General features: G+C 34.7%; 2 protein-coding genes across 3 annotated transcripts; one reads left to right on the top strand and one right to left on the bottom strand.

The window, feature by feature from the left end:
* Positions 1-271: 271 nt before the first annotated feature.
* Positions 272-1,924, top strand: LOC137805835 (ethylene-responsive transcription factor ERF086-like). The gene has a single exon (XM_068605744.1). It carries the CDS (start codon positions 598-600, stop codon positions 1,648-1,650), a length of 1,053 nt encoding a protein of 350 aa, XP_068461845.1. The 5' UTR covers positions 272-597; the 3' UTR covers positions 1,651-1,924.
* A 6,395-nt stretch (positions 1,925-8,319) lies between these two features.
* On the bottom strand, positions 8,320-12,976 carry LOC137806910 (zinc finger CCCH domain-containing protein 58). 2 transcript variants are annotated; one of them, XM_068607287.1, is made up of 8 exons: positions 12,630-12,976; positions 12,373-12,515; positions 12,063-12,128; positions 11,695-11,814; positions 11,263-11,577; positions 10,872-11,192; positions 8,955-9,358; positions 8,320-8,596 (listed from the first exon to the last, which is right to left on the bottom strand). In XM_068607287.1, exons 1-7 carry the CDS (start codon positions 12,715-12,717, stop codon positions 8,960-8,962), a joined length of 1,452 nt encoding a protein of 483 aa, XP_068463388.1. In that variant the 5' UTR covers positions 12,718-12,976; the 3' UTR covers positions 8,320-8,596; positions 8,955-8,959. The 2 variants fall into 2 exon arrangements, with proteins under 2 accessions (XP_068463388.1, XP_068463387.1); XM_068607286.1 differs by having other exon boundaries at positions 8,320-9,358.
* Positions 12,977-13,413: the final 437 nt, after the last annotated feature.

Below are 13,413 nucleotides of genomic sequence, written 5' to 3'. Positions count from 1 at the left end.
TGATGATGTAATAATTACCTCACTAACTTTTACAGTATTCAACTACTCCGTGTAAATTTTATGGATTTTCCAACTCATTGTCTATGTCTGTGCTTATTATTGCTAAGAAACAGAAAACACATTTTATGCTGTGGTTGGAACTAGAAAGAAAGTGACTGTTGCAAAAAATAAGATCTCAAAAGTGCAGTGTGTAGAGCCCCATTTAAGGTACTTGACAAGTGAAGGGAATCTTTATTTTCACTGTTTAGTTGTGAGTCTTAACTAAATGGGATGGAGAAGTTGAGGTTTAATAGAAATGAGAAAAAGAAAGATTTAAAAAAGTAGGTGGAAAGGGGAGGATGGTCTCCAAAGAATGACATCTGCAAAATGTCCTTTTTCTTCCTTGCATGATCAAGTCACAGTCTTTAAAAGACTCCCCAAGACTTCTCCCATTCATCATAACATAACCTTCACTGCTCCTAAGTCCTAAGTCCTACCTTCTGCAGTCCCCATTCTGTTCTGTCCTCTCTTCATTTGGCACACTATTTAACTCCCAGTAGCCCACTCACATTTCCTCAGCTCATTTCACTCCAAATTTTCTTTGCCATTTCCCCACCAATGTCAACCTCTAGAACCTCAGATACACCCTTCAAAGGATATGATCCCACCCAAACTCAAATGTGTCTCTCTCTTCTCCAACGCAACACATCTCCTTGTGGTGAGAGAAGAGGCAGAAGGAAGCAAGCAGAGCCAGGAAGGTTCCTCGGGGTAAGGAGGCGCCCCTGGGGTCGATATGCTGCTGAGATCAGAGACCCCACAACCAAAGAAAGGCATTGGCTTGGCACATTTGACACTGCTCAAGAAGCAGCTCTTGCTTATGACAGAGCTGCTCTGTCCATGAAAGGAAGCCAGGCAAGAACCAACTTTGTTTACTCTGACAACATCAACTTCCACACTATCCTTTCTCCTGCGGATGTTCAAGTTCAAGTTCAAGTTCAACCTCTCTTGCCACCTTCACAGTTCCTCACTAACACCACTCACACCAAACAACCAAACCACCAAAATACCCTCCCCAAGGTTATTCACACTTCAAACGGTGGAAATCCCTCCCCATTGAACAATATTGACGTGTGTGTTGAAACCACATATGGGTCGGCTCAGGATGATAGTTACTTCTTTTCCAGTGATTCTAACTCTGGCTATCTGGAATGCATAGTTCCTGATAACTGTTTCAGACCCGCTTCCTCCAGCACCAACAGTTCAAACTCCAGAAAGAGCAATGTGAGCGATCAAAAGGCTAACGCAAACTCCATTGAGAGTACTAATCATCACCACTACTCGCATGTTGACATGACTTCATTCTCTCAAGAAGGCATGGAAATGGCACCAATGGCCTCTAACTTTTCAGATTTTTGGTATCCAAGTGAACTGAGCCAAGGATCATGGGATGATCAACAGTCATGGGATTGGAACAGCAGTGAACTTTCAGCTATATTTAAGAACCCATTAAGGGTGGAAAATGGGTGCATGGATGCATTGTATCCCATCACTGATCACAGTCCTAGTCCAAGTCCAAGCTATGGGCTAATGAATGAAGCTGCTTCTTCTACTACCTGTTCTCCATCACTTCCACCCTTTGGGGACGTAGACTTGGGATACCCACTCTTCTGAGTCTCAGAGACTGAGGTGCATTTATCAAGGAGTGTCTTAGTTAGCCCTTCTGTACTTGCATTGCATGCACTTGTACGTTTTTCTTTTTAATTTTCCTTGTAACTTGGGTCTATCAACCCTTTTTCCTTCTTCTAATGTAATTACTAAATTGCACACATGATGGGGTGAGTGAGTGAGTGAGTGAGTGAGCTCTTTAGGTTTTGAGATGTTGAAAAAAGCTCCACCACCACCTCTCACTTTCAAATCAATGGAAACCCTTTCCCCAGTTACTATTTATTATTTATACTACTTTTTTTTCCATATCATTTGGCTCTTTAGATCCTTTTGGTAGAGGGCATATCTTTGATGTGAAATCATCTTAGAACAACAAGTTAGTAGCATATGAATACGTAATAGTAAACTTGTAATTCCAAATCAAACATACTTCTTCAATTAAAACAACTTCCATAGTAAAAAAAGTTATAAACAGAATCGGAGCAATTCGAAATAAAGCTAAAATCATAGTTGAAAGAAGAATATAAAGAAGAAAAGTACAAAAAAAGAAGTTATTATTTATATTGATGCATATTGATGGCATGATTTTATCCTTCTTTTGGGCTAGTTGCCTAAACTTTTGGGTACAATAAAGGTAGTGATGGCACAACCATATCCATCAAACAGCATATATAGGTTCACAGAAAGACATATTGTGAAGCCAATAACCCGCGATTCTAATCTATTGCTTGCAGTACATTCCCTTTTCCTGACTACTGATTGATTAGATAATGAGTTGTTTTTCCTTCTTTTCCTCTTCCTTTTCCCTTTTCTTTTATAACCTTCTAAAACAGGTTTTATTTTCAAACCCAAAATAAAAAGTTCTGTGCTTTATTAACCAATATCATGGTTAGGTATGGGAACATGGGAAGCAGGACAGCAAGGCATTCCAAATAAATCCTATCACTTGCATTTTGTTTTTGGATCAAAATAGTTACTAAATAAATTGTTATGATAAATTTCTCTAAAAAACTAAAACAATAAGTTTCTTGATAAGCAATACAAACACCTCTAACACATTTTATCTCTGTAATAAATAGGTCCCATAAAATTAACCTACATCGTTGTGTTTTATTGATCATATGTAATTTTCATGTGAGTCGACTTTTAAAACATGATATTTTTAAAATAATCATGTATATTTTGATAATAAACACAGAATACTTTGTAATAAATATTTATTTATATTGTAAATCACATTACAGTAAGATATAGTTTGATGTCATTTTTTTTAACATTTTAGCTTATATTCTTTTTTGCAAATTTGATATACTTTATCGAAATCCTTAACTAATGGTCGAATTGATATAAATTAGTTTCGAGAAAAAACAATTAAAAAATAATTTTACAAGATTTGATGCTGGAATTGTTATTAAGTAATTTATAATAAAGAACTTTCTATTCAGAGTATAGATTTCATATTTTTATTTTTAATTATATTTTAGAATTAAAAAAACTATTCAAATATTACAAGACAAATTACAAATCACTCACATTTTTTAACAACACGATATACTTCAAATTACTCATCTTCTTTTGTGAGTATGACAAAGTAGGTTAGGTTTCATGAAGTGACCTGCCACAATTTAGCAAGTGAGACTAGTATTTTTAGTTCGTTATCTTACTTTGAATTTATTAACCATTTTTCAATTAAAAATTAAAATAAAAAATATTTTAAAAGATTAACTTTTTTTTGCATTATATTATTTAAAACATACAAATATGTCATAATATTGTAATTTAAATTATTAATATTTATAAATTATTTTAATTATTATTTATAATGAAGTGATTTAACCTATAAAGTTGATAATATTTTTTAATATATATATATATATATATATATATATATATTAAAATAAAAACAAATTAAATAAAAACTTGCAAGCAGGATGTCATCCTACCTTCTAATGGAATGAGTCAAGATTTTTAATTGTCTAGGTAGGTCAAGACAAAATAGATCAAACTAACTTGTTTTTTCACCCCTAATATTTTGTGTAACTATCATTATTAATTTTACTTTTTAAAAAAAAAATATAGATGCAAAAAGTTCATCTTCCACATTGGTGAGTATAACTTGGTTAGGAACTAATTCAACTAATGAAAAATGTCACAATTTCACCATTACTAGGTTTTATGTGTGTTGTCCATCAATAATATGATGTTATATGCATTTATCAATTTTATTGAATCAATGAGTGTCAAAAAAAATTTGTAACAATTTGCGAGGACTCGTCAAACCTACTACAATGTATATACATGTCACACTCTAACAACATCATTAACTAGAGTATTTCAGTTCTTGGTCTTTTTTGTGATCTTCTACATACATACCTGACAATGTACACTTACTTTATAGTAGTCACATTTTTGTATTGTTCACCTTCAAAGTAAGTAAGATGTTGGCCGATTTCAATAAACTTTTAGTCATGTCAACCTCCATAGAATGCTCATTATGTTTTAATCTGCTACCATATGAATGACATACTAATGTATTAGCTAATTCATGTTTGTATCTCCTATATTTACCACATCAAACAAGACATTTTTCACACCCTAATAAGATATATGTTTTTCTTCCTTATTGTTTATTTGTTGTACCAAACCTTAATATCGCAATTACTAATTCAAATTTAAATGTTATCCCACACACATATTCAAGTAAATCATCTTGTGTCCCAAATACCTACATAAATACGTTACAACTTTAACATATGTCTTTTGTCACATTTTTTACACAAAATAATAATATATTTTACTTACCCCATCCATTGTAAAAGCTTGTATGCAATCCCTTTCAACCAATTTACCTTATATTATCAAATTTTATAATATAAGACATTTGATCCATATCAAACAACATATCAACTTCATCTTATGTTTTATCTCAAAATTTGGATTCCATTTTTGTAAAAAAAAATAACTAGTAACAAAATAGTTGCAAAAATAATCACAAAAGAATGTAACACTTTGATATTGTGTTGTAATTAAGCAGACTTAAGAATGAACTAACTAAAAATAAAAACACAAAATTGATTTTCAAATTGTGTAACAAAAAAGTTCAAATTAGTTTTCGAATCCCATGATCTAAATCAAATGCGTAATCCAAAAATCAAATGTGTAATCCAAAAAACAATCACTTATCACTTACGAAATACACAATCAGAAAACTTTCAAATTGCAAAATCTAGAAAAAAATTTCAAACTAAAAATCTAGGAAACATCAAAACCAAACATAAATCTCTTCCCTATTTTCAGACATCACTATCTTCACTTTGTCTCAATCTTGCCAAAACTTATTCAACCACTCAACCATGGATAACAAAGAACATAAATCAATGCTTCAAGTGTGAAGCAACACAACATAAGAACACAACACCACAACACCAACAAATTCTCCTTAGTTGCCCTTTAATACAACAAGAAAAAATGGCATTTATATTTTTAGGGAGTTTGCATAAGGAAAGCATAGGGGCAAAAAGAAATCTTTGTGACTTTGTTGATGTTGTTATCTACTTCCCGTTATGTAGTACTCATGGACCCAACAACTGTTAAATTGAAGGTGTTCGAAGTAGTGCGAGGCCCAAGTGAATAGCCACGTTTTCGTAGGACAACTTCTTCCTGCACCTCCATGACTTCTTCCACCACCCCATACTAAAAGCGCATTTACTATTATACCTTTCAGTAAAAAATATTAAAAAATTAAAATATAATTTTAACCTAATTTTAATTCTCTTTCACGGTGTCCCTTTCACTCTCCAACATCACAACCCACCCCCTCCCACCTCCTTCCAAGCTTTCTTCTTGTTTTAAATTCTCCTTCTCTCAAACTCTTCTTCTCTGAAAGTTCTCATCCCTTTTAAATCTCTCATTCTCCATCATTCACCACTACCCTCTTCATTCATAGGTTAGTAATTTCACTGTACTGATTTTCATTCTTGTGGAAATATTTGAAAGCGTTTGTGCGTTCGTTTGTTCCTTCGCAGAAATAGGTACCGGATTATTTAACTAGGTAATGTTTCAGTGTTTAAAGTAATTTTGGATTACATAATCCGATTTAGGTGTTTAAAGTAGTTCTGGATTACCTAATCCAATTTAGGGTTGCAATAAGTTCCGGATTACATAATCTGGTATGGACAGTTGTGTACTTAGGGTTTTAGATTACATAATCCGATAGTGTTGTCCAATTAAGTTTCGAATTACGTAATTCGAAGGTTGCAATTTTTGTTTCAAAATGACTTCTGAATTCAGTAATCCATAAGCCAAATTTCAATAGCAAAATGAGTTCTGGATTTTGTAATTCGTAAGGCATATATCAAGTTGAAAAATGACTTTTGAATTGCATAATCCATAGTTTATTTAGTACCAGATTACACAATTTGGAAGTGTGATTTTGCTACATTCCAAATCCAATATACATACAAATTATCTAATTCGGAATATTTTTATTTTATGCGTAACAAACCGGATTGTGTGATCCAGCACCACACCAAGCACCTTCTTTTTCAATCGCCTACAAAATGTAAAACAACTTTCATTTTTTTTTTTTTTACTGAAGGACAATTTTGATATTTTGAAAGTTTAAGAAGCTGTCTTTCCGTAGCACTCCCTTTGTTATTCTCATAACCTTAGTTCTTTCCAAAAGAAAAAGAAGAAGAACACTACTCTACAACGATGACAAAAGTGTTTGGCTCTTTCGTTGGGATTTGTATGTCACCCAAATTAAATCAACATGGAGAAGATTTTATTAATTGTAGGTAAAGGATAGGATTTGATAAACAAAAGTGAATTACTAAAGGATGCACATGATCATACAGATAAGACAATTATTTCCCGTACCCAACAAATTTAGACTCGCACCCAATCACTGAAGCAAAATGACCAAAATGCACTTTATAGTTTTTTAAATATGGGTAGGGTACAACTAAAATTGTATTCCAAATTTGATATTCTAAAATACATTTTCGAATTTGAGTTTCCAGAACACTTTTCCGAATTCTTTTTTCATAATATCCTTTCAGATTTTATTCTTTAAAATTTCTTTTCTGGAATATATTTCTTGTATTTCAGAATTGTTTTTCTTGAATAAGATTTGGTTTTCCAATTTTTCAAAATCTATTATGAATTTACTTTTTCAAATTATTTTTTAATTTTGAAATGTCTATTTCGAAACGAAGGAGAATTTTAGAACTTCAAAAATTGATTGGGGGCATGTATAAAATGATTGGATGCAGGGAGCAGCATATAATTATCAAGTTCCTCAAATTGACTTGAACTTGTAAAGTACATGTCGACTGTGTTAAATCCTATTTGAGGTTGTAAACCTCTTCTTGAAGTTTAGCGAAGCAACACAAATCGTTGCTTTAAATCGTTCAAAACATTAATGGCTTGACCGAAATATACGAGAGTATTAAGTTTGCTCCAGTTGAAGCTTTTATCCCATGACAAAAACTTTAGATAGAAAGGAAAAACATACTTAAACAAAATACAGGACAACGTGCATATATTTATCATCACGTCTATCAAAACAACACCACATTAGAGATTGAACGTATAAGGATGGAATTTTTTTCCTGCATAACAGAATACCAAAAATGCACCATTTAACGTAATGAAAAATAGCATGCAAGAACAACGCAACAAGGATGATTCGAGAATGAGGAAAGAAAGAGGCGTCGATACTGGTCTTGAATTTAACTATTTTCTGACAATTTGGTCCTAGTATTAGAAATACTCTCACACTCAGTATTTCCCATTATTAGTTTTAGAATAATTTTTATTAATGAAAACATTACTTTAATAGACTTTCCTTACATGGCCCCTTTAAAGTTAAAAAAGTCATTGATATATAAAAAACTTTTCTCAATTTTAAAGGACTCAAGTGCGAAGAACCCTAAAAAGGGCCATAAAAAAATACTTTAAAGTCCTCTTTCAGAATTATTCTCATTTGACTCGTTATTTTCATTTTGTCCGTTGTCCTGTATCGTTGATTAAAATCTAAGTATCCAATTATAGAGATACTAAGAACCTTTTTAATAGAATAAAGAAAAACCGAGCTTAATAAATCTAAAAAAAATGGAAAAACATGTTGTAACATAATTTTCTAAAACATAAATAATTTGACGAGAGATTCATTCCAGTTCAGAGGCTGACAACATAGGTTTTACCAACAGCATCTACCGTTAATTTGAAATGGATACAAAACTGGGTCTTGTATTGTATCTACGCCGAAACAAAAAAGAAACTCCTTTTAAAGAAAGGAAAATAAACTTTGAAGAGAGCAGTTTAATATTTGATTTTTAAGGTTGATTAGAAAACGTCGTTTTTAGTGTCACGTCGGTTAGGGTGGTGAGGTCGTGCAATACACCTGGCCTTAAACTCTGAAGCGGCTAAGAAATAAGAACACGTGTACCTTATATTTGTCTCTGCATTGCGTTGTATGTGCCGTTGCATGCCACGCTGCCCTGTGCTCGTTAGCTGGAGTAAAATGCATTCTATTTTTAAGTACAACCATCTTACAACAAACATATCCGAATATAATGAGGGAGGGTGATGAAAATAATTAAAAAGAAATCCTCCATAAAAATCCCCTTATCAGGTAAAATGACTGAAAAAAAAGATTATTAGACTTTAAAATGTGTTAATTTAAATGTCTTTCTTCATATATGTATTCTGTAATAAACGTAAGTACCAAGTCAAGCATTTTACTTGTCACAACATCACCGTGTATCTAAAATCATAAAAGATAGCAATGTGAAGCCTCATTGTAGTCTCCTGATTACTGCTCTTCACGTCAAACCTTGGATAAGTGGGGAACAGTGGCAAACAGGACATTCCAGGAAAGGATTTAGATGTATTCCCAAATGCAAAAGGGATTCATGTGAAGAGAGATTACACACGGTCAATGAAACTCCTGGCAGAAATTTTCTCATCAAAAAAGATTGAAGCATAAATAAGCACCATAAACTACTAAAATTGGAGATGTGGATGGACATGTGCATAATGAAGTTGCAGATACTTTTGAAGTTATCCAAAAGCAAGGTGCGTGTATGGGTTGCTAAAATTCTCAAGGTTGGCCATGGATTATTCAAGATAAAAAGGATGGCCACAGAAAGATTATATGAACACAGACAATTGGTGCAAAGTGTGCTAGACCTGAATGTGGGAACTGGAATAATTGAAAAATAAAACCTATTTGGGAACCTCCTTAAGTACTGATGGCCGGTTGAAAAATTGAGATAAAAAGGAGTATTAATGAGGAATTCATTCACATTGCTTAGCTTGAGGTGTGAGAGACAGTGCTACTTGTGGTAGCACTGGTAGTTGCTGAAGAACTGGAACTTTGAGCAGATGGTTGGGTGCTTGAATGAGAGATGTGTCCAACGCTTGACAAGGTCAAACCAACTGATCCAGTTGACGTGCTCATCGAAGACATTCTGGATGAAACGGACTCCTTACTGACTCCTGCACCAAGCTCAGGCCGCAACTCTGACGATGAAGATGACGGAGCAAGAGTACCAATTGAGGAACCCACAGGATAGGGTGCAACTGGCATGTCGGCCAGGGAAGAGGCAGATGGACTATAACTAAGTGATCCCATAGGATGATCGAATTTGCATGCAGAACCAAATTTGCAAACTCCACGCTGGGTGTAATGAGTGCAAGGCTGTGCCCCCTGATTATCAAACACAAAGTTAAACGATTAACAATTAAGAATTTATGAATGCAGTCAGATCATTTAAAAGCTAAAACAAAATAGGCAGATTTATCATTGCATAAACAGTTCTTTAAGCAAATAAAGTCATAATGAGTAAAAACAATTACATGTCTATTCTTCAACCACAGTCCAGAGAACAAAATAAAATGCTACAGCAATACGGAGAGAGAAAGAATAGCCAAAAAGATCATTATCGTCTAGCCTACGAAGACTGGAAATGTTCTCGTAAAATAACACGAGGAAGCATGCAATGAAACATCAACATCTGTTTGTACATTGAAAATAGAAATCAACCTAATCCAAAATTACAAGAATGAAATATGAAATTACTAATAAAAATAAGGTTGAACACCTCAAGCTAGCACGAGAACATAGCTCTAAGGAGAACAACAGATAACAGAGCACATATACAGTTATGAACACCTCACTAAACACAGAAACCAGAAATTCGTGGCATCGACAAAGATTAAAGGAAAATACAAACAATGTCAACCAATTCCATACAAAGCCAAAAACCCATACAATACTCTTACGGTTTTTAATCACAACTTCATATTAGAAAGACATTTCATAATATAGATAAATTTCAAGCATACAAACAAGTGAAAATAATGTGGAATGCTCCAATAGACTGAACCATAGCTTCATAGAAGGTAAATAATAAACATCCAATAAGAATGGAAATAAGTAGGACATAACACGTGACATATAAATTAGACAATGAAAACAATGATGTCATGGCAATGCACAAGGTTTAATAAACTATGGTGGATTTAAAACACAATGTCAAACAAGTAGCTGAAAAAATGGCTTGCACTTGACCGGATAGATCCACAAACAGAATATAAATGCTGGCAACCAGCGGAAAACCAAGAATCGAACTTCAGTAAAACTCCATTTGAAATTCAATAAAAGTATAAACAAAATAATCGAACCTATTAATAAGAAACAATTTTGGGATTTTTACTAGTATGAGATCAGGGATTAGCTGGTTATTTTGAGACAACATGCTACCGGAGAATCTAACCAGTGCATACAGATTTGATCCTTGCTGCCCACTCTCTTTTGATGAAATTTAAAGATGAGTGCAAAAGTTTCAATCATTCAAGAAAATATTCCCTGGCCAGTCAAAGATCATATCCATACAACCAGAATTGAAAAATGATTTAACATACAGATATAAGTACTATAAGTATTACGGTGATAAACTAGAATTTATTTAACAAAACCAAAACCTAAAAGAAGGAACAGAAGCACACTTAAAAAGGATGTTTTACAAAATAGAAATTCCAAAATCCTAAAAGGTGACTCTAAAAACCAACAGAATGTGTAGTCCAACATGAATGCATAATGCATGAAAATAGAAAGGTATCTAAAAAATAGCTAGCATAAAATAAAAACAAAAATGATTCCTACTGTAATCCTTTTTTAAGGACAGCCCAGTATAAAGCACCAAAGAAGTTGAAATTACCGGACGCAGAGGAAGACCCACAGGACTAAGGATTACATTTGCTTTAGGTGCACCCTTGTCTGGTGGATGATGGTATCTGCAAGATGGACCAAATTTGCACTCCCCTGTTTTCATGTAATAATGACATTCTGGTTGATCAGGTCTTTCTGGAAATGGATGCTCCTTCTGAATAGCACCTGAAGGACCAATTGAGGAACCAGAAGATTGATAAGGTCCAGTATAAGTAGCTGCCGACGAAGGTAGCGGGGTTATCCCATAAAGCTGTGTTGAACCAACATTAGACGCAGTGCTAGATGGAATTACAGGGGTTGTTGCCGGAGCCTGCACCAAGTGCCTAAAAGCTTCAGTAAATGTGCACATAACTTGAGTAAGCAGTTCATAGTGGACCTACCTGATAAGGACCCCATCCTGAAAAGGGGACCATGGCAGGAGACACTACCATAGGCCCATACGGACCCTGAACTACTGAGCCGGGTAGCATAGGTGGTCTTGCAACAAGTACACCATATTGTTGTTGCGAAGGGCCAGATTGGGGCTGTACAGTTGGATATACTGGTGAAGGTACAGGCACAGGCAGATGTGAAACTGAGGGAACCGGTGATGGTGCAATAACCTGGACACCTGCAGGCTGGGGATGGTGGAATTTACAAGTTGCACCAAATTTGCACTGTCCAGTTTTCACATAATAGGAACACTCTTTCTCACCCTGTTATTGTTTATGAAAAATAGTTTGAATCAAACTTCCATCCTCACTAAGAAAATATGATCCCATCATTCACAAAGAACATATAATATTAGACAATAAACATAGAACGATACAGACCACTCGCAACGGATATCCATAATAATTAAGTGGCACAGGGGTAGCAGTGCCTGCTGCCTGTCTAGGATGGTGGTATTTGCAGGATGCACCAAACTTGCATGATCCCGTCCTCATATAGTACTGCAGTTCAACCACGAGCATATACAACACAACCAACACATAAGGAAGGCCACGAGCATTGAAGACAACCAGAACAGAAATAGAAGTCAATTTCAATTTTCACCCAAACCTTGACATTTATTAAAAAAAAAAACACCAGAACACGTCATTTTGTAAAACATAAAGTAATTGCATTTACAGTATCACCAATCAAATGCAACCATTTAATACAGGTGCAGCACAGAATCTATGAAAGCCATATTAAAAACCTGGCACACAGGCTGCCCCACGCGCTCTGGAAACTCCCCTCCAGTCCTCGCCGCAGCTCCAATGACCTAAGTAACAAAACATGCATAAATAGTTCCAACTTAGGAAACATCATTCGATCACAGTGTCCAATGCAGACCTCTAAATCTCGCGCAACTGAGTTCAATTAACCCACAACACAAGTAAAATTCAACAAACTGAATTGTACAAAGCCAAGATCAAAGGCGAAATTGGAGACACGCATGTACACAGGAGCAAGCAACAACCAAAAACCCTGAGAAAGTAGAAATAAGAAGAAGATTTATTTATTACCGCAGCACGGTCGCGAGGATGGTTGAAACGACACCGTGTGCCGTAACCGCAAAATCCCGTCCTCAAGTAGTAGATACAATCAGCCTCATCGGGACGCAGAGGGTACGATTCGGCAGCTGCTAATCCGAGTTGCCACGAGGACTCTGCATTAATAGCGAAATCAAGATCAAACCTACTTCCATTATTATCACACTCTGCATTATTCTGCGCAAATCGAAAATCGTGAAGGAAATAACAGATAATGCGGATAGAGTCACCTTCGATGCCAGCGTCGGCGCCGGCCACGGTCCATTCCGGCGACGGATCAGACTGCGACCCTTCACTGGCCCGGCCGTACCGCTCCATTGTACGGACCAAAGGGAAGAAAAAAGGGACTCAATCTGAAGGCAGGAATGAGAGGTTCCGATCAAAAGAGTGAGAAACTGCTTCGGATTTTCTCTCTCTTTCTCTCTCACTCACTCACTCACTCACATACACTGCCTCTATGTTTCTTCCACACTATTAGTTGCTCTCTTTCTCTCTCTACTTTCTCTCTCTTTCAGTTTCTAACCTTCTTTTCTTAATTATTTTTATTTTTTTCCTTTGAAAGACTCTTTTCATTGGTAGGAGAGAGAGAGTGTTGGTTTATTATTTATGTACCCGCCAAACATGTCATAAAATTACCCAAATATAAAAAAACACTAATATAATCTCCCTTTTTCATTCTTAATTATTAACATTTGTAAATTACTTTTTTAGAAATGAAGAATCTATATAAAGGTATTAAGATTCTAGCATTATTCTTTGAGAAAATAGTCCCTCCACCCACAATATAAAGAAATTTTACATTTTTAACAAATCTCACTAAAGGAATGATTAATATATAGTAAGTTTGTTAATTTAAAATAATTATCTTAAAAGTGATGTTGCAAATTATAGAATATTACATAAAAATGAAATTAGTTGAATTTTGAAACGTGGTTATATTAGTGCAGATAAGTGGTGGTAAGAAAAGTGAATACAATATGTGGAAGATATTGTGTGGTGGAGGTGATGCATTTG

This window comes from Phaseolus vulgaris, chromosome 3, assembly GCF_000499845.2.
Source record: "Phaseolus vulgaris cultivar G19833 chromosome 3, P. vulgaris v2.0, whole genome shotgun sequence".
NCBI lineage: Eukaryota > Viridiplantae > Streptophyta > Magnoliopsida > Fabales > Fabaceae > Phaseolus > Phaseolus vulgaris.
The sequence above is the reverse complement of the archived record's forward strand: the minus strand, read 5'-3'. Positions and strand labels throughout refer to the sequence as shown.

Coding starts and splice junctions, on each gene's coding strand:
- LOC137805835 (XM_068605744.1), top strand. CDS start 598: ATGTCAACCTCTAGAACCTCAGATACACCCTTCAAAGGATATGATCCC.
- LOC137806910 (XM_068607286.1), bottom strand. CDS start 12,717: ATGGAGCGGTACGGCCGGGCCAGTGAAGGGTCGCAGTCTGATCCGTCG. Junction 11,193..11,262: donor CAGGATGGGGTCCTTATCAG/GTAGGTCCACTA, acceptor CACTTGGTGCAG/GCTCCGGCAACAACCCCTGT. Junction 9,359..10,871: donor TGGGTCTTCCTCTGCGTCCG/GTAATTTCAACT, acceptor TTTGATAATCAG/GGGGCACAGCCTTGCACTCA.